The sequence below is a fragment of the Callorhinus ursinus genome, unplaced genomic scaffold (genome assembly GCF_003265705.2).
Source record: "Callorhinus ursinus isolate GAN/ISIS: 27379988/994484 unplaced genomic scaffold, GSC_fseal_2.0 scaffold9, whole genome shotgun sequence".
NCBI classification, from domain to species: domain Eukaryota; kingdom Metazoa; phylum Chordata; class Mammalia; order Carnivora; family Otariidae; genus Callorhinus; species Callorhinus ursinus.
Genome location: NW_027397071.1, coordinates 37,665,662 through 37,690,604, shown reverse-complemented (window position 1 = coordinate 37,690,604; position 24,943 = coordinate 37,665,662). Strand labels below are relative to the sequence as shown.

Here is a 24,943-nt window from a genome sequence, read left to right as displayed (position 1 = left end):
CTTTGAGATGGACAGAAAAGATAAAGACTCATGAAGACACAAATGAGTCTGAAGATACAGGAAAGGAATACTGACAGTGTTTTTACCTAATGACCTCATTTTTCTCCAGACTTAGGAGACTAAGTCATAAGCTGAGCATTAAAGGGGATAGAAGTGAAGTGGAGGCATAAAGACTGTAGCAGATATTTGTAACACATGCTATGGAAAACTGGACAGGGACCTAATTAGATATATTTAGCAGCATTTTATCCATATGAAGCAGTCTGCTGTCTTGTCATCATCAAGACATTGTCAAGACATTATTGTAACCACTGTCATCATTATCATATTTCCAAAGGATGAGCTGCAAAAGAATGATTAAAAGAGGCCACCTGGGTGGCTCAGTAGGTTAAGCGTCTGCCTTCGGCCCAGGCCATGATCCCAGGGTACTGAGATCGAGTGCCGCACAGGGCTCCCTGCTCAGCAGGGAGCCTCCTTCTCTCTCTCCCTCTGTCATTCCCCTCAGCTTGTGCTCTCTGGCTCTATGTCTCTATGTCTCTGTCAAATAAATAAATAAAATGTCAAAAAAAAAAAAAGAATGATTAAAAGACTTGCCCAAGGTGCCTGGGTGGCTCAGTTGTTTTAAGTGTCTGACTCGTGATTTTAGCTCAGGTCATGATCTCAGAGTAATGAGATCCAGCCCCTTGTCAGGCTCCATGCTGGGCATGGAGCCTGCTTAAGCTTCTCTCACATCCTTTCTCTCTGCCCCTCCCCCCCAAATCGCATGTGCTCACACGTACTCTCTCTCTCTCTCAGAAAAAAAAAAAAAGAGAGAGAGAGAGAAACTTGCCCAAGATGGGACAGTTATTAAATGGTGAAACGTGGATTCAATTCCAGTTCACTCTATTACATTATGTTGTTTCCTAAGAAATGCTACAACAAACTTAACAGTTTTAAACATAAATCTTTCTGTCCTAATCTCATTCCTTCTTCTGGAATAAAATCCTAGAGGTAGAATTATTATTATTATTTACAAATACACACACACTAACAAACTACTTTTCAGAAAGGCTGTATTAACTTACAATCCCATCAGCAATTTATGAGCATGGCCATCGCCCACCGCACTGCCTCTTCACCAATATCAACAATTCTCATTTCAAAAATCTTTACAAATCTGGTGCAAACTGGTATCTGTTTGTTTGGTTTTTTTATTTTGGAATACTTACTGACTAGTGAGGATCACATTTTTCTTTTTTTTAAAAATATTTATTTATTTAAGTAATCTCTACACCCAACGTGGGGCTTGAACTCATGACCCTGAGATCAAGAGTTGCATGCTCCTCCAACTGAGCCAACCAGGTGCCCCCTCACGTTTTTCATTTCTAATACAGAAATTTAATATATCAGAAACTATGGTGACAAACTTATAGATGAATGAAATTTTTCAAACTTACATAGAGTTGATAAAATATCAGTATTGAAATATTGATCACTATTTTCAAACAGCTTTACCATTTCATTTCTCCCTTGAAAAGTGACATTTTGGAAGTGACTATCATAAGTTATAATATAAAAGCAGAGGTTAATTTATATAAATTTAAAATCATATCCCAGTTGATATTAAAAGAACAGCACATGACCTTCAAGTAGTTTAATTTTTATTACTTGCCTTATAATTTGAATGAAAATAAATGAACAGTATTATTTTCCATTAGACTTCCGTTTTAAATTTGCAATCGTTAGGGAAAGCTCTATAAAATTTGAAAGCAATCTTAGTCAGTCCTTAGGCAGGGAGAGTGATATGGATTCAGCAACCTTTTGATGAGTTCCCAGATATCGATAATTCAATAGGCACATTACTAAAAAGCTGTCAGATTTTCTACTTGATAGACATTTCAGTCACCTTTGGAAAAATTTAGCTATAATGAGGTAGGTATTACTGGAATAGAAAAACATTAAAATGCCAAAATTGCTACAGTAAAACAAGATGAAGAGTAATCATAAACAAGGACAAAAGAACAGAAAAATGATCTGAATCCATTTCATATAGTGGCTAGAATTGTAGAGTCTAAGACAACACCTCAGAATTTAGACAAGTGAGCAGAGATTCTGATTACATATATATTTAAATATCATAATTACAAGATTAAGAAACTGGATTAGACAAATAAAAGTTTCTTTGGGCATACATTGCAAATCATCACCTGCAGTGGTTCTCAAGCTGAGGTCTTGCCCTCCATGAGGGGAGGAGTTCAGAAAAGGTGAGAGCATTGTTTGATATCATAATGACTGAGAAGTGCCAATGGTACCAGGAATGCCAAATATTCTGTGATGCCCAGACTGGTCCTGCACAGTGAAAGAACTGTTCCACTCAGATGCCAAGAGTACTCCCAAAGAGAAACAATGCAGATACCAGGGCACTATACAGACTGGTTATACTGGAAAAAAACTTATCTAGGATTAAAAAGGAATTAAGAAAGCACAGATGAAACAACATTTGCAAGATAACCTTCTGTGTTTTAAACCGGGGCCTGACAGGCCTCTGTCTAGTAAACTTCATCTTTAATGGATACAGAGCTCTATGGTAATTTTTTGAGCAGCTTGTCTGAATGAAAGAGAACAGTAAGGTTAAACTGCATCGTCATCTGCATATCCATTTTGTGCAGAGATACATTAAAATAGAGATCTTGCAATCCACTAATCTTTAAAAATATTAAAGGACTGTAAGGAGACTTATAATTGAAATAGGGGGATTCAGAGAAAGCTTGGAATATGGGTAAGAACACGGCGGGGGGGAGTGGATAATATATCTCTGTTAAGGCAACGTATTCACTGATACATAACATTTGAGTAAGCTGAAGTTTTTTAAAGCATACATGGGTTTGTGCCTTTGTTTACACAGAGACTTTGCCTTAGTGGAGGGTCTGGAATTAATGAAAAAGTTAAAATTGTTTCATGCTATCACGTCACAGATTTGAATTTCTCCCAGATCTTAAATCCCAGGAAAGCATCTACTGAAAGGTCTCTAATCAAAATGTTTAAATCATGCATATATATGCTTGTCTAATATAGAAACAGGCTGAGATAGTAAGATAAATTTAATTTCACAAATGGGGACAATAATCATCAGGACCAAGAACAGACAGACTCATTGGAGGTTTAAATTCAGTCAGTATTTACTGAATTCACAGCATATCTTTGTTGCTTTCATAGCGCAATGTAGTCAAGTGTATAACAATACAAGCTCCGGTGCTAGAACGTCCATGTTCAACTCTCGGCTTTACCACAGACTAGCTGTTTGATCTTATACAGGTTGTCTCTTGTTCCTGTAGCTAATACTTTGTTATGGTTTTGTGTCTATGTTCATGAGGGATATTGATCCGTGGTTTTCTTCTCTGGTGATGTTTTTGATATTAGGGTATACTGGCCTCATAAAATGAGTTGGGAAGTGTTCCCTCCTCCTCACTTTCCTGAGATTATGTATGGTTTTTTTACTTAAATGTTTCATAGAATTCACTACTGATGCCATGAATGTCTAGACTTTTCTTTGTGGTACGATTTTAATTTACAAATTCATTGCTTGACTTGATAAAGGTCTAGCTTTTCTGTTTCTTTTTGAGTCACTTTTAATATTTGTATCTTTCTAGGAATTTATCCATTTCACCTAAGTCATCTAATTTGTTGGGATAAAGGTCTTCATAAAATTTACTTAGAATCCTTTTGATTTCTAAAGGGGCTGTAGAGATGCTCCCTCTTTAATTCTTGATTTTGGTAGTTTTTTTCTATTTTCTTATTCAGGCTAGTTAAGTGTGTTATCAGTTTTATCTTTTCAAAGAAACAACAAAGGGTTTCATTGACTTTTCTTTATCGTTTTTCACTTAATTTTTATTTTTAGTGAATTTTTATATTTAGTAAAGTATTGCCTGAACACTGTTCTAGAAGCTAACTAGTGACATGAACTTCATAACAAAAAATAATATCCATTACTACTTCATTTCCAATTCTCCTGCCTCAAAGTTATCTATTTCTTCTGGTATTTACCTCCAATATTTCTAGATAATATCCTTATACCAATATTTGACTTGTTTTGCAATCTTAGATACTGTATCTACTGATCTCCAATGCACAATAAATTTGTTCCTTGACATCATCATGCTCCCCTCCCCCCATCAGTTCTCCTCTTATCTTCCTTATATATTTATGTTAAAATTTCTGGTAAAACAATCTACTGTTTCATTATTATAACTATATAACTATTGTTTGAGTTGAGCCACAAAATTCAGTCTCATTTTACATCTTTTTTCACGCAACTTTTTTCTTTCCTGAAGTTAATAGTTACTTCTAACTCTCTGTTGGCTTTCCTCTAGCTATTACTAAATCTACTCTTAAGACATTACTAAACCTTCTCTTAGTATGGTTAAACACATCAGATAATTTGTCATCACTCCACTGGTCCCACGGACAATCATCCTGGAGCACTCCATCATCCTGCTCCAGTTCATACTCTCCACCGCCCAAGTTTTACTGACATATAATTGAATAGTCTATATTTAAGGAATACAGCTTCTATATGGCTGTCACCCGAAACTTCCTTCACCATCAGTCTGGGAGTTTCACTAGCATCTCATGGTGATGGATCAATCTCTTGTGTCCTGGATGGTATGTTTTCAGGTTTTTTGGTTTATTCATTCATTCAATAAGTCATCCAGTAACTTCTTGAGAGAGGAAAAAAAAAAGCTTTGAAACTTTGAATATCTTTCTATACCATATTTGACGTATAATTTAGCAATGAATAGAATCTTAAATTGGAAATATTTTCTCACGTAATTTGAAGACATCACTCCAATGCTTTCTTGTTTTAAGTGTTGCTACTGAGAAGTGTGATGACACTCTGATTTTTTTTTTTTTTTATTGTGGCCTTTTTTTTCCTCTCTCTCTCTCCCCCATTCTGGAAATTTTTAGAGTCTCTTTTTTATTTTTTACTGTTTTAAAATTTCAAAATGATGTTCCTTGGTATTAGGTCTATTTGTTCATAGTACTGATCACTTAGTAAGCCACTGAGTTCTGGAAGAGTTTTCTTGTGTTATTTCTTTAATATATCCTCCCCTCCATTTTTTTCTGTCCTCTTTTTCTAGCACTTGTATTAGTGAGATGTTGGACTTCACTAGTTATTGTCTAAAACTGTAAAAGGTGTGAAATTTTACCCTGCTTCCAGGATAACAGGTTAGCCTGGAACAGTTTTATGGATACTGGCAGAAGACATGAGACTCCTGGATCAGAGATGAGGGACTTTATTACTCATGGCAGCATAAGCTTCTTCATGGTTGTGCCAGTTCTCCTTGCCTCCCAAGTCCCATAGGGACAATGCAGTGGCAGGCCTAGGCAGATACTATGCACGTAATACGTTTAGGTAACAGATTAGGAAATCCCCAGATCAGAAAATCCTAAGCTTTTTTAAAAGATGCTGCAACAAATCTGTCTAATCTTTGCCCTAGAGGGAAATATTATCTTTATCATACTGCATAGCAAACAAATCTGCCCTTTGCTCCTGAGGGAGTCACTGTCTCGTTTCCCAAGTCTGTTCATTATATAAACACCTTTGACAAGAGAATACAGAACAAAAGCCTATCAGTGTCTCTGCTCACAAGATGTAGAGAAATATGAGAGACCCATATAAAACTGTCTACCAACAGTTATTCCTCCAATTTTCTTACCCTTTTTCTTTAATTTTCCTTTTGTCTTTTTGTCCTACCTTTTGAGACAGTTCCTTAATTTTGCCCTCAAAACTTTCTACTGAAATTATTTTTACTCTCATAGTTTTAATTTCCAAGAGCTCTTCCTTACTTTCTGAATATTCCTTTTCTTTATAGCATCCTGTTTCATAAATAAAATAGCTTCTCATTTCCTTCTAAGGTGGTGGTAGTGTTACTAAATTTTTTTCTGTTCCATTTGCTTATTTTGATCTTTGTCTTTCAAAATAAGGACATTCTTCAACAGTCTGGTAATTCTTAGTTGTATATTCAAAGTTAGAGTGAAAAAATAAAACAGCAATCATGCATTAGCAACACTTATCAACCACTGGGCCTACCAGTGGGATAAACCAGTGCGACTTGGGTATTAAACTGGGGTCCTGTAAATGTTAAAATGTACATTATTTTTCTATTAGACTGGTGTATATTCAGGAAATAATTCTCCAACCTTCTATCTGATAGCATATAAGCCTAGATGCCAGTGTTCTGAGAACTATAGGAGGAGGTCACTGGGAGTTCCTCTTTGCACCCAACCTGGTGCCTGCCTTTCCAGGGTTCTACAGTACAAATCGGCTTGCTTTTACAGGTCTCCCCCATGATGGAAGTTAGGGCTCAGCTTTTCCACTCTGCTAAGTTGGTTGGTTACAATTTGTTCAACTACATTTCTTCTTCCAATTTCTATTGCCTCTCATCTGCTCTTCTCTCCTCTTACATTTTCTTTGTCTTTTGGAGTTTATATATTTTTATGCCTTTACTGTCATTTTAGTAGAGTTTTTCAGGAAGGAAAATAAACATGTGTATTCAACTGGCCATGTTATATAAACATAGCTCATAAACCTATTTACAAATGTTGGTACAAATTACTATGTTGTCCTTGATTTGTGCGAATGCACACTCCTCTATAGTAGTGTGTGTGCTTTGTCATTACTGAGTATTACTACAATTCATGTCTTTGCTAACCTAAGAGATTTTTTTAAAGTGGTACTTCATGGTTGAAATGAACAATTCTTAGATTATTAATGAATATTAACATGTTTTCATCAGTTTACTAGCCATTTTGATTTCAACTTCTGAGGCATATCTGTAGAAGTTCTTTGCTCCTTTTCTACTGGAGTGTTAGGTTTTTTTCATTATCACTTTGTAAAAGTGATATTTAATGATGTTAATTCTCTGAGGAAAGTATTTTTCCACCTTGATATTTGCCTTTTCATTTTGATGTACATAGCTTTTATATTTTAGAAAGTCATATATGTCAATTTTCCTTTGTAATTTTTCCATGCTTAGAAAATCCTTATCTACAAATATTTACCAATATACTTTCTCATTAATTTGATATTTTCCATTTTTTGTATTGATCTATAAACCAATTAGAATTTGTTTTCCATGTGTTATAAAGCAAGAATCTAGTCCTCCCCGCAAAATACCTAATCAATTGTCCTAGCATCATTTGTTAATAGTTCTTTAATTTCCCACTGATCTGTGATATGACCTTCATCATTTGTATAATCTATACACATACGGAGGTTTCTAGGACAGTGAGATCATCTATGAATTCTGTACATAAAACTTATATTTTTGTATTAGTGTCATTTTGTATATCTAAACAGTACAGGCCTAGATATTTTATTCATTCATTCATTCATTCATTTAGTGCAAGGGGCGGGACAGAGAAACAGAGAGAACCTCAAGAGGCTCTAGGCCCAGTGTGGAGCCCAACACAGGGCTCAATCCCAAGACCCCGAGCTCATGACCTGAGCCGAAATCAAAAGTCAGACACTTAACAACAGAGATACACAGGCGCCCTCAGGCCTAGATATTTTAATATCTGCCAGGGCTAAGCAAAATTGATTCTTGACACAAAACTTTAAAAAATAAAACACACACCAAACTAGATGAGACCAAAAAAATTATACATATTCATTTATTACTGAACTTTTCATTTCTCAGTACATTTCTAAAATATTTTACTTCAAAGAAAGCTTAAGTAACATCTGTATTCAAGACTATTCTAATATACATTCCTAACTATAAACAAATTTCTCCTTTGAAAAGATTTTTGTGTCTATTTTTTAAATCTTTATTTATCATTATTTTATCACTCAATAAATTCCACATGATGCTAATCAACTTATGTTTACAAGTTAAAGTGAAATGAACCTACTTTTAATTCTCAAAGAAAATGTTCTCTGACACCTCTGCATGCAATTCTTTTTACAAAGAAAAACTACCAACTTTCCATAAAAGTACCATAGTAGAGTCACATATTTCAAACCTTAATCTTAAATTTAAGCTATTTTTAAAAGTGGCTTAATTTTAAAATTAACATCTGTGATGTAAATATAAAATCATTTATATGGGAAAATAATCCACTTCCTTCTATATCTGTCTCAGTAACAGTTTTATACCGGCTTTCCTAGTAAGCAGATTAAGAGAAAAAATAATCACCTTTATTTATTTAATTTTTTTAGATTTTATTTATTTATTTGAAAGAGAGAGACAGCACAAGCAGGGGGGAAAGGAAAAGGGAGAGGGAGAAACAGACTCCCTGCTGAACAGGGAGCCCAATGCAGGACTCCATCCCAGGACCCTGAGATCATGACCTGAGCCAAAGACAGATGCTTAACCGACTGAGCCACCCAGGCGCCCCAAATAATCACCTTTAAAGAGAAATTATCAATATAAGCATGCAAGGTTAACCAAACTACTTTCTTTGTATGGTTTTTCTATTTCTTCAAAATATTTTAAGTCCTAACAAACTTCAAATCCTTAAAAAGATTAGTTGTAGTTTCCTATATAGTAATGTCCCTTGTATCAGTAAAGGAAATTTACACTTTTCTATGATTTGTAGTTTTTAAATTAGTAGATTGTCTAAACTGTTAACATAATGAATCCTACAATTTGCATACATACTCAAAAATGCTTAATTAATACTACCATTGTTGGCTATGAAAGAAACCTGAAAATCATAAATAGGTTTGTCAACAAGCTCTGAGTGACCTTTGGAGATCCCTTAACTCTCTTAGCTTCTTAGCATGTCAACGATCCTTAAGTTCAAAAATCAATAGTTATCTACTTGTCCAATGTCTACTATGTATCAGACACTGCATTTAAATGAACTTTCCAATGAAAATACTAACAAAATTCACCAACATTTGGGAAGAATTTATGTAACTTTAGCTTACAGGACTCAAATAGAAAGAAATATGGGGGAAAGGGGCAAGAAAGAAAAGTGAGAAAGTCAGCAAGAGGGATAAAAAAAGATAGAGGAGGAATGACAACAAATAAGGAGCTGGTCTTTGCACTGTCAATCCTGATTTCTTCCTCTAACATTGCTAGAGCTCTGCACCATGTGCAGAGGTGGTATGTTAAGTATCAACAGATGTGCTGTGCACACCAACCATCTCCATGAGTACCAGAGGAGACCGATGCCGATCCCAAACAGCACAATATAACAGTATATCTCAGTAGGTACACTTTGAATCTCTCAGTGCTGTGAAGCTATATCAACTACCCCCTATCACCTAAACTGTGATTTCATCATCCCAGGAAGGAGTGGAAGAGGGAGAAAATCCAGGGTGTGAGTGCCTATATTAAACTTTCTGTCATGAGTCAAGAGGAAAGGAAAGAAAGGAAAAAGATTAGTTGATAAGAAAGTCAATCCAATTATAAGAAAATATGGGAAAAAATATATTTGCTCTACCAAATTGTGGCTTCTAAAAATCATATACGACTGTATCAGCTATGCTGAGGAACATTCACATTGTTTCCAATATGTGGTGGCCACAAATATTGTATTGAGATTCTTGTATATTAGTACTTTCATTCATATATTAGCAGTACAGACTAGATTCTCATGAGTGGAACCATTAGGTTGAAGGGTGTACTGAATACCTTAAATGTGAAGAGATGTTACAAGATGACTTTCTAAAAAGGTAGAAATGATTCAGATACCTAGCAACAAGGTATACATATACCTTTTTCCTAGCATCTCTGCCAGAAATGGGTGATTTTAATTTTTAAAATATTGTTGAGCTATAATTCAGATATTATAAAATTCATCCTTTTAAAGTGTACAATTCAATAGTTTTAGTATATTCACAGATCTATGCAATGATCACCAGTAAGTTTAGAACATCTTTATCACTCCAAGAAAAGAAACCCTGTACCCATTCAGAAGTCAGTCCCCATTTCTCCACCTCATTCCAGTCCAAGGCAACTACTAATCTACCTTCTCTTCGTATAGACTTGCCTATTCTTGATATTTTGTATAAACGGAACCATACAATATGTGGTCTTCTGGGACTGGCTTCATTTACTTAACATACCATTTTCAAGGTTCATCCATGTTGTAGCATGTATCAGTACTTCAGTCCCTTTCATCATTGAATAATATTCCACTGTATGGGTACACTGTGTTTTATTTATCCATTTATCAGTTGATAAACATCTGGGTTGTTTCCAATTATTGGCCATTATGAATAATGCTGCTATGATCTTTCAGGTACAGGTTTTTGTGTGGATGCATGTTTTTATATACCTAGGTTGGAATCATTAGGTCATATGGTAACTCTATGTTTAAACCCTTTAAGGAACTGCCAAACTGTTTTCCAAAGTGTGATTTTAATTTTAGCCAGTTTGATGGGCATAAAATAGTTCCACCAACTTTATAATGTGCACTTCCTTACTGAGTCTGAGACTCTTCTCTTTCATTTATTGGTAATTTAGGTTTGTTTTTCTTGAGCTGCTTTTCATCTCTCTTGTCTTTTTTTTGAGTTACTTTTTTTGCTTCTTATAAACTTCCAAGAGTTTGGGGCTCCTGGGTGGCTCAGATGATTAAGCGTCTGCCTTCGGCTCAGGTCATGATCCCAGGGTCCTGGGATCGAGCCCCGCATCGGGCTCCTGGCTCAGCAGGGAGCCTGCTTCTCCCTCTCCCTCTGCCTCTCTCCCTGCTCATGCTCTCTATCTCTGTGTCTCAAATGAATAAAAAAACTTAAAAAAAAAAAACTTCCAAGAGTTCTGTATATATTTTAGATATTAACTAATTTACTATTGTCTTCTCTGTAAACAGTTTGTCTTGATTTTTACATTAGTCTTTAAATGTTGCGGTATCTTGTGTTGTATAAAATATTCCATTTTTTGGAAGTGAACATATCTTCTGGGTTTTTGTGTTTATTAAAAAGTTCTACCTTACTTCCAGATTACAAATGCAGTTACCTACATTTTCTTCTAAAATTTTTGTTTATTTTACTTTAAGTCTTTATGGAAAATCTATATCATATACAGTACGAAATAGAAACTTAAATAATTTTTCTACTGAAATGATGTATCATCTTAATCATATATAATTTTTTTTTAAGATTTTATTTATTTGACAGAGAGAGACACAGCGAGAGAGAGAACATAAGCAGGGGGAGTGGGAGAGGGAGAAGCAGGCTTCCCGCCAAGCAGGGAGCCCGATGCGGGGCTCGATCCCAGGATCCTAGGATCATGACCTGAGTCAAAGGCAGGCGCTTCACCCAGGCGCCCCTTAATCATATATTAAGTGATCAAATATAATGAATTTTTTCTCTGGATTCTCTATTCTAGTGTTTTTCAAGCCACAGGTTAGGACTACTTGTTGCTTTTAAAATCAATTTAGTAGGCTTTATTGGCATTTTAAAAAATACAAAATAAAGAAAATATCAGTATATATCATATATAACAAGGGTAAGTGCTTCATGAAACTTTTATTTCTATTTTTTTTAAGATTTCATTTATTTATTTAGAGAGAGAGAGAGAGAGTGCATGTGTGGGGAGAGGGCCTGTGGGAGGGGGGTAAGGAAAGAATCTCAAGTAGACTCTACGCAGAGTGCAGAGCCAGACGTGGGGTGATCTCATGACCCTGAGATCATGACCTGAGCCAAAACCAAGACTTGGACACTGGACTGACTGAGCCACCCAGGCGCCCCTTTATTTCTGTTTTTTAACACAAACATATAAACACATCAAGGGTCATGATGCACGTAAAATGTATTTCTTATTGCGAGTTATAATAAATAAAATTTGAAATCTTAATTTCTTCCATTATATTCCATTAATCCATTTGTCTATTCCTTTGCTCTTATGTATCTAATTCTAGTGGCTGTGTTCTGATATCTGGTAAGGCAGGTGCATCTCCCTTTTTAGCTACTCCTGGATATTTGTTCTTCCACATGAACTGTGTGGTCAACTTTTTCCTACCATTAAAAATATTTTTTTTGTTTCCATTCTAATTAGAATTGCTAATTCAGAAGAAATTATACTTTTATGATATTAAGTTCCCTGCAGCCCATCTAGTATTTGGTATGTCTGCTTACAAAACATGGTATGTTTCTATAATTCTTATTACATAGGTCCTGTGGTTTACTTGCTAAATTTACTCCTAAGTATTTTATAGTTCTTTTCATTGCTGTGAAAGAAAAATTTTCCCATTTTCATTCTGTGTGCTTATTGCAAATACAGAGAAGCTATCATTTTTATTTACTTTATATCTAGCTATCTTACCAGACTCTTTTATTAATTCTATTGTTTATAATCTGAGTCTCTTGTGTTACCTAATCGTATTGCTAGGACCCCTAAAAATGGTAAATAATTTGACAGTATAAAATGGCAACACTGAGAATCTTGCTTAGCTCCTGATTGTAAAATGCTATTTAGGTAACATACACAAGAAATTAATTACACAGAGGGACACCTGGGTGGCTCAGTCGGTTAAGCGTCTGCCTTCGGCTCAGGTCATGATCCCAGAGTCCTGGGATCAAGTCCCGCATTGGGCTCTCTGCTCAGTGGGGAGCCTGCTTCTCCCTCTCCCTCTGCCACTCCCCCCTGCTCGTGCTCTCTCTCTCTCTCTGATAAATAAATAAAATCTTTAAAAAAAAAGAAAAAAGAAATTAATTACACAGAAAACTGGAACCCATTCCTCTCTCTTCCGTTTCTCAAGTTATTCCTCATGTTATAGTCCCCATCCCTGCTCCTCCTTTCCTACAGCTTCTAAACTGTGCTACGAGTGAGAGGCTCTGACTTCTGATGTCTGGGTAGTAGGGAAAAGAGGTGCTGCTGGCTCTCAGTGTACCATTAAAAATACATATCCATACATTCAGATATATGCATACATCGCACAAGGTAAGATACTGAAAGGAATATCAAGAAATGAAGAACGTCCAGAAAGACAATCAAATAAGAAATGAAAGACATATGAATCAATAATGTTATTTCAAATATAAATGATACATGTTCCAAAATAGGCATGAACCAAGAGCAGAGGAAAATAGTTGCTTATAGTATAGAAAGAGTAACAGGTGGAGGTTACCTATATATGACAATTATGCTATAATTTGGATATATTATAGATTAAAAAGCTTTTGAGGGATTGGCTGAACCTAATTAGCATATGTATTACTATTTTCTTAGAGGAAAAAACTGTTTTCAAATAATTCACTTACAAGTGAACTTCTAGCAACATAACTCCTGTATTTCTTAAAGACCACTTGGACAGGTGATAGTAACAGTCCCAAAGTTGTAGTACTGCCAGTAAAAGGAAATAACAAGAAGAATAAATAAGAGCCTGGTTTAACAATGCCCTTTCCTGTTTACCCCTTGAGAACAGAATTAATTTTATTCAATAAAAATAAAAGAAAATGAATCTTTTATCCTGCAAATTGCTTAAAAATTGAAATTTTGTAACTGCAGGTACTATGTAATTTTTATTATAATGTTATAATTCACTGTTAAAATTAATATAGCTTCTCATATTGCTAAAAATACCATAACGCAAATTTTTACCAGGGTCAAAAATTTTCATTTTTGAATTCATACAGTGTATAATAGCAAAATGCAGCTGTTACATAAAGCATAGTTTGCTGGTTCATTCATGCTATAAAAATATGACTGACATTTCATCTGGTCAACCATCCTAAAGGTTAATTCTTGTTTCCTGTTTCAGATTTTATTCCAGGTGAACTTCTCTGGGTAGATTCTATCTACCTATTCTGAACAAACCACAAACTGTTTCATTGCTCACTCTTACTGTTAAGAACATATTGACTTGCTGCCTGCTCTGCTGTTTAATTCATTTATGCTGAGAGTCAGGCATGAAGACAGAATTTTAAATGTGACATTTGCAGGCTGTTAGGTCATTTAAGCTCTGACAACACTAGGGAATTCCTGACATATAAACTGGACTTGATTACCAAACACAGACAGGCTTCCCAAAGCAGCAAATTTCTGGTCATATTTTTTTTTTGTAATTTCTCATAGAATTTAATATTAAATTTCAATGCCAATGAAAAGATCTATATGGCCAACATTTTAAAGTAAAAGCCTGTTTCTTTTAATTAGCTCAAACCAGAACTTCTTCTAACCAAATCCACTAAATGAAAATCATTTTGGTTGACAAAGATATATGGAAAGACTCATAATAATAATTAACAGTCACCTCAGATTCTGATATATTCTGATATTTAAGAGCTTTTAATATTTTCTATAATCTATAGATTCTGAAAAATCTGGCAGTTCCGAAGGCCATGACTCTTGTCAACAGACCACTTAGAATTCTTAGATTCTGGCCAGCACAGAGCCAGACTTTATATGCTGTCAAAGTCACACCATAAAATCTTAGTTTAAATACCTACCACACTGCCTTCTCTAAGATTATAGTTATGCAGAACGGATGATAGAGTCATTATAATTGGAAATGAAAAAAAACCTGCCCACATGACATTTAGAATTACACTTTACAAGAGTTGATAATGGGGTACGGTGAAGGAAGTAAGGAAAGATTGTTTTCTTATTTTAGCTACTCAAAAAAATTACACCAAATGACAATTTTTCAGCTCTTTTTCCTTGTCACTAACAAGTGCTACAGTGGTTCAAATGAAAGTTTTCTGAAATTAAGTCTTGATGTTAAGTAATGAACAAAAGATAATTCTGATTTTACCCTGTATTTTATATAAGAGTCCCACTATGCACAGCAAGTAGCCTTTTAATACTGCGTTTTGAATGAGACTTCCAACTGTAATAGGTGGGGTCTAAATAGGGATAGATGGCCTGGAATGCCTTTCAGCTATTCCACATTGATTTTGAAAAACCTAACAAAGGCAATTACTTTTCAAAGATTAAAACTCTTGTTTCTTTCCAAAGAATAAAACAGGAGAAGCAAACCTGGTGTATTATCTGAGCTACAGGAAGTTGTTCAGCATATTTCAGTGGTTCCATGAGTTCCTCATCCATCCAGTCTTTCTTATATCTGAAAAAAAGGAATTAAAAAACACATGCCTCAGGTAAATACTATCTTTAAATACGGCAAATATTTAAATATGCCAAATATGAAAACTATTAAAAATCTATATTTAATGTTTCTGAGATAATCAGTATTTATTAAAATCTGTGAAAAACCACCTAGTGATAATTTTTAAGTGACGTAACGATAAGTACATTCAGAACACATTTAATTACTATATAATAAGCTACCATCATCTAATATTCTCAGATCCTGTCTTTTACTCTGGGACTTAAAAATATTTAAGAATTCCCTGTTTATAGGGTGTACTTTTTAATACAGTATTTAAAGTCTTCAAAACCTGGCTCCAACCACATTCAACCTCCATCTCTAGCAACTCCTTCTCAATAGACTGTACCAGTCTATTGTTTCAGCCACATCCAACTACTGGCTACCTGTCAGTGGGCCTTGCAGCTCCATGCCTCTTGGATGCTCCCCGTTCTGTTTCCTGTTGGGACCAACCACCAATTCCTTCTTTATTTACTATTCTTTCAAATATAATTATTTAAACCTGTCTAGATATATTTTTCACCTCCCTGAAGACAAAAATCATGTCTTATTTTTTCGTGTATATCCAATGTTTACTATATACTACTTAATAAATGTTTGCTGAATGAATGTATGAATAAAATGAAGACAAAATAACTGAGAAATTATTTTATATGAAAAATATTTTCTTTACTATCTACATTTACAGTGAGATGCAGAGTTGACATAATACAGACTTAAGATAGTATAAAATAGTAAAGTACACAGTAAGAATAAAATCTCCCCAAATGAAGAGAATTAGAAAAAATGTTTTTAAAAATTTTTGACCCTTTTCTGAAATAGGAAATAATCATTAGATTTCAAAACAGTAAGACTTAAGCATATTTAAGCCTCCTTTACCCATTTTTTTCTGTAAATTACACAGCAACTTATCAACTTTTTTAAAAAATTAAATTTTAAAAATTGAAAACTTCATTTGTCTTGAAAAATAACCAAACAAGACTGGTCTAAGTTTCTAGGGCTGCAGTTAAGGAATGTGATGATGAGAAATGTGGCATCTCTCCAGAAAAAAAAGCAGATAAACAAGGACAAAATTTTGCCTATGATTTAAGAGTTTGAAGAACCTCTTAACTAGGTAAAAGCTTGTGTATGCCTTGCAGAATTAGTATAATATTTGGGGGAATTTTGAAGACTCACTCATGATGAAAAAAATTGTCTTAAAACCTTGCTTTATAGGGACAGAAAGCAGAATGGTGGTTGCCAGGGGTAAAGGTGGGGAGAACAGGGAGTTATTGTTCAAAGGGTGTTTCAGTATTGAAAGATGAAAAAAGCTCTGGAGATAGACAGTGATGACGGTTCATGATAATTGAACTGGATATTAAAAATGGTTAGAATGGTAAATTTTATGTTACATATACGTTATGGGCTGAACTGTGTCCCCCCACAATTCATATGTTGAATAAGTACCTCAGAATATGAGTCAGAATAGAGTCTGTAAAGCGGTAATTAAGGTTAAGTGAGGTCATTGGCGTAGGCCTTAATCCAATGTGATAATGTCCTTATAAGAAGAGAAGATCAGGGCACCGAGGCAGACTGTGTAACGACCAAATGAAGACACCAAGGGAAGATGTGGCCATCTATAAGGCAAGGAGAAAGGCCTTAAAAGAAACCAACCCTGCCAACCCCTTGATCTTGGCCTTCTAGTCTCTAGAACCGTGAGAAAATAAATTTCTGTTGTTTAAGCCACCCAGTCTGTAGGACTCCATGATGGCAGCCCTAGCAGACTAATACATTGCATTTTACCACAACTAAAAATAAAATAAATGTTCATTACCAAAAAAACCATTTTTTAAAATGTACAATTGCACAGTATACATTTAAGAAGTCTATCTACCTTTTTAGGTATATAAAATACATATCAAGCAACAAAAGAAATATAGATGCATTGAAAATCATCAAAATTTAAAACTTCTGGGGCCCCTGGGTGGCTCAGTCAGTTGGGTGTCCGACTGGAGATTCTTTTTCTCCCTCTGCCCCTCCCCCTGCTCACATCACCCACTCTCTCTTTCTGTAAAATAAATAAATAAGTCTTAAAAAGAAGTTTAAAACTTCTGTGCTTCAAAAGACACTATCAAGAAAGTGAAGAAACAACCTAAAGAATGGGAGAAATTTTGGGCACCTGGGTGGCTCAGTTAGTTAAGCGACTGCCTTCCGCTCGGGTCATGATCCTGGAGTCCCAGGATCGAGTCCCACATTGGGCTCCCTGCTCAGCAGGGAGTCTGCTTCTCCCTCTGACCCTCCCCCCTCTCATGCTCTCTCTCTCTCTCTCTCTCATTCTCTCTCTCAAATAAATTAAAAAAAAAAAAAAGAATGGGAGAAATTTTTTGCAAATCATATATCTGAGAAAGGATTTGTATCAAGGATATATAAATAGCTCTCACAATTCAATCATTTAAAAAATCATTCAACAAAGAATTTTTCCTTAATCAACAAAGAGATTTGTAAGCAAAATTGGCATATATTTGTGTGTATTTGTTTCTTTTTTACTGTGTATCTATGGAGGGGACGAATACAATGACCACTCAGTACAGTTCAGTACCACTGCCTTGAGTCCTGTTAAGGCACCAGCCATTTCAATAAATATCTGCTGAAACAAAGATTAAATCACTGTAGTAATTCTAAAAGTACAAAGAAACATGAAAAAGACACTCTTTCCTTGCTTATTCCAAAAATGTAAAGTAACAATGTATAAGATGGAATACATTTAATTCACAAGATGTTTCTCAATAACTGTAAAAGATACAAAAATATTGGAAATCTAGCAATTTGCTTTGAGTGACTTTTTTTTTTTTTAATTAAGTAGGCTCCACGCCCAGTGTGGTGCCTGACGTGGGACTCGATCTTACGACTCTGAGATCAAGACCTGAGCTGAAACCAAGAGCTGGATGCTTAACTGACTAAGCCACCCAGGTGCCCCTTGAGTGACTTTTTAAAAATGCCAAATAGTATGAAAAATTCCAGACACATTTCTGTATTTTCTTTTTGTTGTATTTTTTTCTGAAACATGTGAAAGTAAGTTGCAGATATCATGACAGTTCACATCTAAACACATGTATCAACCAAAGGTAGGTTTAAAAATTTTCTTAATAACTGCAGGACAGGGGCGCCTGGGTGGCTCAGTCGTTAAGCGTCTGCCTTCGGCTCGGGTCATGGTCCCAGGGTCCTGGGATCGAGCCCTGCATCGGGCTCCCTGCTCCGCGGGAAGCCTGCTTCTCCCTCTCCCACTCCCCCTGCTTGTGTTCCTGCTCTCGCTGTCTCTCTCTCTGTGAAATAAATAAATAAAATCTTTAAAAAAAAAAATAATAACTGCAGGACATTTTTAAAAAATCACTCTAAGTACAATTCACAAGTTATCTTTGTATCACTTATCACTATGGACTTAGAAGTTTTTTTACTTATTCAGTGTTTTCACAATAAATTACAATTATTTCTCATTTTGAATTCCTTAAAAATGTCTGTCCATCATTGGACCCCTTTCAATATGGAGATGAAGATTTCTTTTTATTTCAGAAAAGTTTTTTTTATTATTTTAAATGTTATGTCTGTTCATTTTCCATTTGTTTTTCTAGTTTGAGTTCTTGAACTAAATATATTGGATTTTCTCTATCACTCTCTCTCCGATCCTTTCAGCACTCTTATTTCAGTTTCACTTTCTTGACTCTTTTTCATTTCTCTTCTTTATGTCTCTTACTGAACTTTTGGTAACATCTATCTTCCCTTGGGTACCTTGTAATTTAGTTTTCATTTCTGAAATGATTTTTGTCTTTTTCTGTCGATTTCCTTCCAGAGGTCAATCAGCTCCTGTTTCATACACCTTCCTGTTGTTTGTCCATTTCAATTGTGAGTTTTGGAACTCTGATGCATACTGTCCTTTCATAATGCAATTGCTTGTTTAATACAGGTTGTTCATGTTCAAGTGGTGTGTTTCAAGTTTCTTGCTTTGTGGCTTTTCTTTTGTTTTTATTTTTCCTTTCATTCTCTCTCTCCCCCTAACCCCTCTGTGTATGTGGAGAAGGTGTTATTTAAATTTTGTTTTCTTATAGCAATTTTATGCAGATCCTGGCTTCTTTTTCTGTGGAAGATTATTTGTATTGGTTTTCTCCAGAATCAGCAATAGCAAGTTACCTTGTGATGAGAAGAGAGGTAAGTTGGCTTATTAGGTTTCTCAGTTCAAGAGCACCCTCCACTGTGGCTTCAGTGAAGTGTAGATTCTTTTAAAAATGGAACTTTTTGGGGTGGTGGTGGTAGTGGGAATAATTTGTCCTTTTAAAAAATTTATCTTATTTCCTTTGGACCCTTATCTTCAGCTGCTTCTTTCTTTCCTTTCACCACCAAGCCTCCAAAGGAAACCCTCCCTGCCACCCCTTTTAAGGTCTCTTCCATTCTCTCAGAATGAGTGCTTTCCCCAAATTGTCACCTTAGGACAGCCACACTTTCTAAGCCCTATCTCCCAAATCCAGAGGCCAGGCCTCTGATCAAGGAGTTCATGCTTACAGTATAATTCAGAAAAGGAGAAAACCACAAATGTTAATTTCAATGGATATATGGCTGCCATCCTAAGGACACTGGGAATTTTCTCTTGCAGTATAAGGTTCTCTTTCTTAAAGCCATCCTAGTATTCCTTCTATTTAATATTTGAGCCTCTCCTAAAAGGATGTAATTTTTCTTTTATCTTTTTCCAGATCCTTCACTAAGATCTACCTAAATAACTTTACAAAGGAGTAATTTCTATGTGGAAAAAGCTGTGCATTCCTTTTTTTACTTGACTATTTTTTTTGTGTTTTTGTAGAAAACTACAGTAAGTGGAATTTGCAGGGTTTTGGATCCAATATAGTGATGATACCATCTCAAATTGAAATATTATTCAAATCCTCTGCATAACTAAATAAAATACTGCTGGCAAAATTCTGACACCTGTAAAGTTAGTCTTTACACACCCTCATCTCTTGTTTTTTTTTTTAAGATTTTATTTATTTATTTGAGAGAGAGAGAATGAGAGAGAGAGAGCACGAGAGGGAAGAGGGTCAGAGGGAGAAGCAGACTCCCTGCTGAGTAGCGAGCCCGATGTGGGACTCGATCCCGGGACTCCGGGATCGTGACCTGAGCCAAAGGCAGTTGCTTAACCATCTGAGCCACCCAGGCGCCCCATCTCTTGTGTTCTTTTATTCTGTCACTGATGCCCTCAAAAATCTTTCTGTGCTATCCAAGCACTTCTGAAATAACACTGTAAAATTACTTACTGTGTCCATATATGAGACCATCCTGATTCAGAAACAGGCAAGATTTTTATTCTTTATTGCCATATTGAGATTAGATTATCTGTGCATAAAATGGCAAAGCTTACTGTGAGCAGAACCTTTTCAAACACAGGAAATAGGCCCAACAAAAAAGAAGAAGAAAGCAGACACTGTGCTATGCCAAGTACAAAGTAAAAATTAAGAAGATCAATAAATAATTCAAGACACATCACCTACAGTAATCCAAAATCACTAAGAAGAAATTCTCAAAACATATCAAAAACAGGAAGTTAGCCAAAGTTCGTGTAGCCTCTTGAACATGATAACTCAAAGTCATTACTTGAAACTAAAAGTACATAAAGAAATCAAATTAATTTCTTAATACAATCTTGTTTTAAAAAAAAAGATGGAAAAATTTCCACTCCTAAGCTATATTTTAAAAAATGCCCAAGCATTCATACAATTGGCAACATATATTGTTGTACAAGATACAGTTGAAAAACCTGGGCCCTATGACATTCCTGAAAGTTTAAGGAAGGGAGAAAAGAAACTCAAATGTATTGGTTAATAGAGACAAACACAAAATGCAATTACAATTCCAGAAAGTTCCCAAGAGTCACTGAAGATTATTTTTGTGAATATTGGTTATACCATGAGATGACAATCTAATGCATTATTTTCCTTGAAATGAAATCCCCTCCCAAACTTGCAGCATCATCATTCTTGTAATCATCAAACTAAAAACTTGTAAAAGAAGATATTAGAACATAATCTTGACTATTACTTACTTTGAAAAAGCACAAGGAAGAAGACGAACCAGGGGAAAGAGACATAATTTGAGGTAGAAAACAAAGAGTTAACTCCCAAGAGAACTAAATTACATTAACTTATGGCCCAACTGTTGAAATGCATCTTATTTTCTGTCAGCTTGCAGTGTGGTATAAAAATGCACATAGCAGTTGGCAACTGGGTGGCTCAGTCATTAAGCATCTGCCTTCAGCTCGGGTCATGATCCCAGGGTCCTGGGATCGAGCCCCGCATCGGGCTCCCTGCTCAGCAGGAAGCCTGCTTCTCCCTCTCCCACTCCCCCTGCTTGTGTTCCTGCTCTCGCTATCTCTCTCTCTCTGTCGAATAAATAAATAAAATCCTTAAAAAAAAAAATGCACACACCAGTTAAAAAAGAATATCTCCTCAGCAACTCAGTCAAGAAGTTTTAACAAAATCCCTGAAAACCAAGCTCTAGTTCTCACTTCAGAAGTAACCTCTTATCTGGTAGAAGTTGTAGGCAGGCTTTCTAAAAGTTCACAAAACCAGCTAACTTGTATACATAAGAAATTACCTTTGTAGAGTCAAAAACAATTATAAAATAGCAGTGTGGGGGTGGTCAGAGGGAACGTGTTAAAATTACTGAGCACTTTACCCTGCAGCAGGCACTCTATTAGGTACATATAACTAGTTTTATGTGTATTTTTCTAGCCATTTCATTTTGCTGTATCTGTGATACATGAAAAGTATGTAGAATATCTATAGTTTCATTAATAAATTGTATTCTATGTCTAACTGAGCCACTTGCTTTTTTCATTTAATATTATGCTTTTGAAATCCAAGCATATCATTGTGATTATCAACCTAGTTTGCTATGCTATAATATGAAAATGCTCCATTTTACTTAGATACTCCAATATTAATGGACATCTACTTTCAATTATATATTATTAGAAATAATGTTGCAATAAATATCCTTCCAGGCTACTTTGTCTACATGTGCAAGAGATGTTCTACAACAGCTGCACACTATAGCCCACAGGCCAAATCTGGCATGTCACCTGTTTCTATATGTCATATGAGCTAAGAATGGTTTGTACATATTTTAGTGGCTGAAAAAATAAGTTAAAAAAGAATACTATTTCATGACAAATGAAACATATAAAATCCAGACTTCAGCATCTATAAATAAATTTTTATCAGAACACAGACATTCACCTGTTACTGTATTATCTGTGACCACTTTTGCACTATAACAGCAGAGCATTTGCAATTGCAACCAAGACTGTATGACCTACAAAGGTTAAGATACTTACTATCTGGTCCTTTACAAGAAAAGTCTGTCAACCTCTATTCTGGAGTAATTATTTAGAAGATGGATTTGCTAGGTCATAACTTATACACATTTTAAATTTTGCTAGAAACAACCAGATTATTATCCAAAGGGACTGTATCAATTTATGCTGCCATGAGAAATGTGTAAGTTCCCATTTCCCTCCATCATTACCTCTGAATTTTCTACAATAGTTTCTCATTGTTTTAATTTGTACTTACTTTTTAAAAACATATCTAAATGGTCACCAAACAAGAGTCTTTCCTCTTTTCCAAATATATTTCCTTTGGTCATTTTTCTATTGACTTGTCTTTTTTTTTTAAATCATTGTGCAGATTTATTTATATAATTTGGACAGAATTCTTTGATATACATGTTGCAAATAATTTCACTCACACTTTCTCACTTTCTCTTGTTTACTTTTTTAAATATATATATTTTAATTTTGTTGCAGTAAACTTTATCAATCTTTTTAAATTTGCTATGCTTTGAGTAGCATGACATCTTTCCCTACTCCTATTTCTCTACTCTTACTAAGTTTAATAATTATGAAATGGTAGATTCTCTTAGATTTTCTATTATATGGTCTGTAAAAAAAAGGGAAGTTTGTCTCTTCCTGATTCTTATACCTCCTATCTTTTCCCTTGCCTCCTTGTCTTCTTTGCATTAGTCTGGACTTCTTGTACAAATGATTAATTGATGAAATTATAGCATGCATGCTTGTCTTGTCTGAATATCACTAAGATGCTCCTAAAGATTCAATCTTGGGGCACTTGGGTGGCTCAGTTGGTTAAGCATCTGCCTTCTGCTCAGGTCATGGTCCTAGGGTCCTGGGACTGAGCCATTTATACATCTGTGATCATAAGTGAGGCTGGCTCTATACTTTTTTCATACTCTTCTTATCTAGTTTTGGTTTTAAAATTAACTAGTTCCACTAAATGAGTTAAGTAGAATACTTCTTTTTTTTATGCTGTTCACAAACGTCAGCTCAACGTGTGTTTGGTAGATGTCAGAGGTAAAAACCATTTAAGCCTACTGTTTGTTGGCAGTTTGTTGAGAGAGGGTATATATGTTTTACAATTGAAAAAAAAAAGCAAGTTTTTTTTGTTTTTTTTTTTTACTTGGAGGGTTAACTTATTTTTTTTACTTACTTTTTTCCTAAATCCCCTCTAAATATTACTTTAGCCACATTCCAAGTGACTTTTCTGCCCTTATACTGAAAATTTCACATTTGGAGGTTTTGTTTTTAGTTTAGTATGACCACCTATTCTTTCAAATGGAGTATTTGGTCTAATTATATTTAATTTCATAACTGATATAGCTGGATTTATAACCACTATTCCCTATTTCCCATCTACTTGATTTTTTTTCCTTCTTCTTTTGATTTAACCAAATATCTTATTAATCCTTTTTTCCTCTTTTAACATGGTAATGATACACATATTTACCCTTATTACAGTGGTTACCTTGTACATTAGAACACCCAACTTTGACTTGTTAGTCTAATCAAACTGATTATATTTACCATTTCTCCAATAAGAACAGTATTTTACTTCCATTTATCCATCTTTTGCATTATTTTTATTATATATTTTAACTCTACAAATATTTTTTTAACTCAACGAGATCTCTTTTTTTGTCTCTTCAATATGTGATTATATTAAATGATATACTTACCTATTCTATTTCTCTTCACTCCTTACGGAATTTCTGTGTTTCCCTTTAAGATCATTTTATTTCTGGCTGAAGAACTCCATTAATTTTTATTTTAGTTCAGGTGCACTGGCAACAAATCCTGTTTTATCTGTCTGAAAACATCTTATTTCACCTTCATTTCTGGAAGATATTTTTGTTGTGTATGGAATTATAGATTAGAAGTTTTCTTCCTTTCAGCACTTTAAACATACTACCCTATTGTTTTGGTTTCCACTGTTTATATCAGTATTAAAGGTAACATGTCTTTTCTTCTCTGGTGGACTTTAAAGATTTTTCTCTATGATTTTTCAGCATTCTATGATGTGCCAAGTTGTGGTTCATCTAGCTCAGGGTGAGCAGAGTTAGCTGAATGTGTTTTTGCTAATTATCTCTTTAACTATTGATTCTTCCCTATTTTCAACCTGTCCTCTAGTTTAAGACACTATTTATACACGTTACACTGTTTTACTGAAGCTACTGTTTCTTACTCTCTTTTCTGTTTGTTTCTTTCTGTGCTTCAGTTTGGATGTTTTCTATTGAATTGTCTTCAAGCACACTAATCCTGTTTTCTGATGCATCCAATTTGATATTAAGTCATTCATTGAGTTCTTTAGTTCAGATACTACATTTTTCAATTCTAGAATGTTCATTTCATTATTTTAGATATATTCATATTCTCTGGTGTTTCCCTATCCTTTCATCTGTTTTCAAGAATTTTTTCCCTTTTTTCCTTGAACATATTAAAACCATGGTTTAATATGAACTTCTAAGGTTCTTATCTACTAACTCAAAGTTTTGGATCACTTCTTGGTCTGCTTGTATATTATGTTTTGTTTTT

General features: G+C 34.8%; 1 protein-coding gene across 1 annotated transcript in view; it reads right to left on the bottom strand.

Annotated features, from left to right (window-relative positions):
* Positions 1-24,943, bottom strand: part of PIGK (phosphatidylinositol glycan anchor biosynthesis class K) — a 109,671-nt gene that overhangs the window by 22,860 nt on the left and 61,868 nt on the right. The window contains exon 10 of the mRNA XM_025871921.2: positions 14,910-14,994. Within this exon, the coding sequence (XP_025727706.1) occupies positions 14,910-14,994 (85 nt within the window). The remainder of the gene's footprint in view (positions 1-14,909; positions 14,995-24,943) is intronic.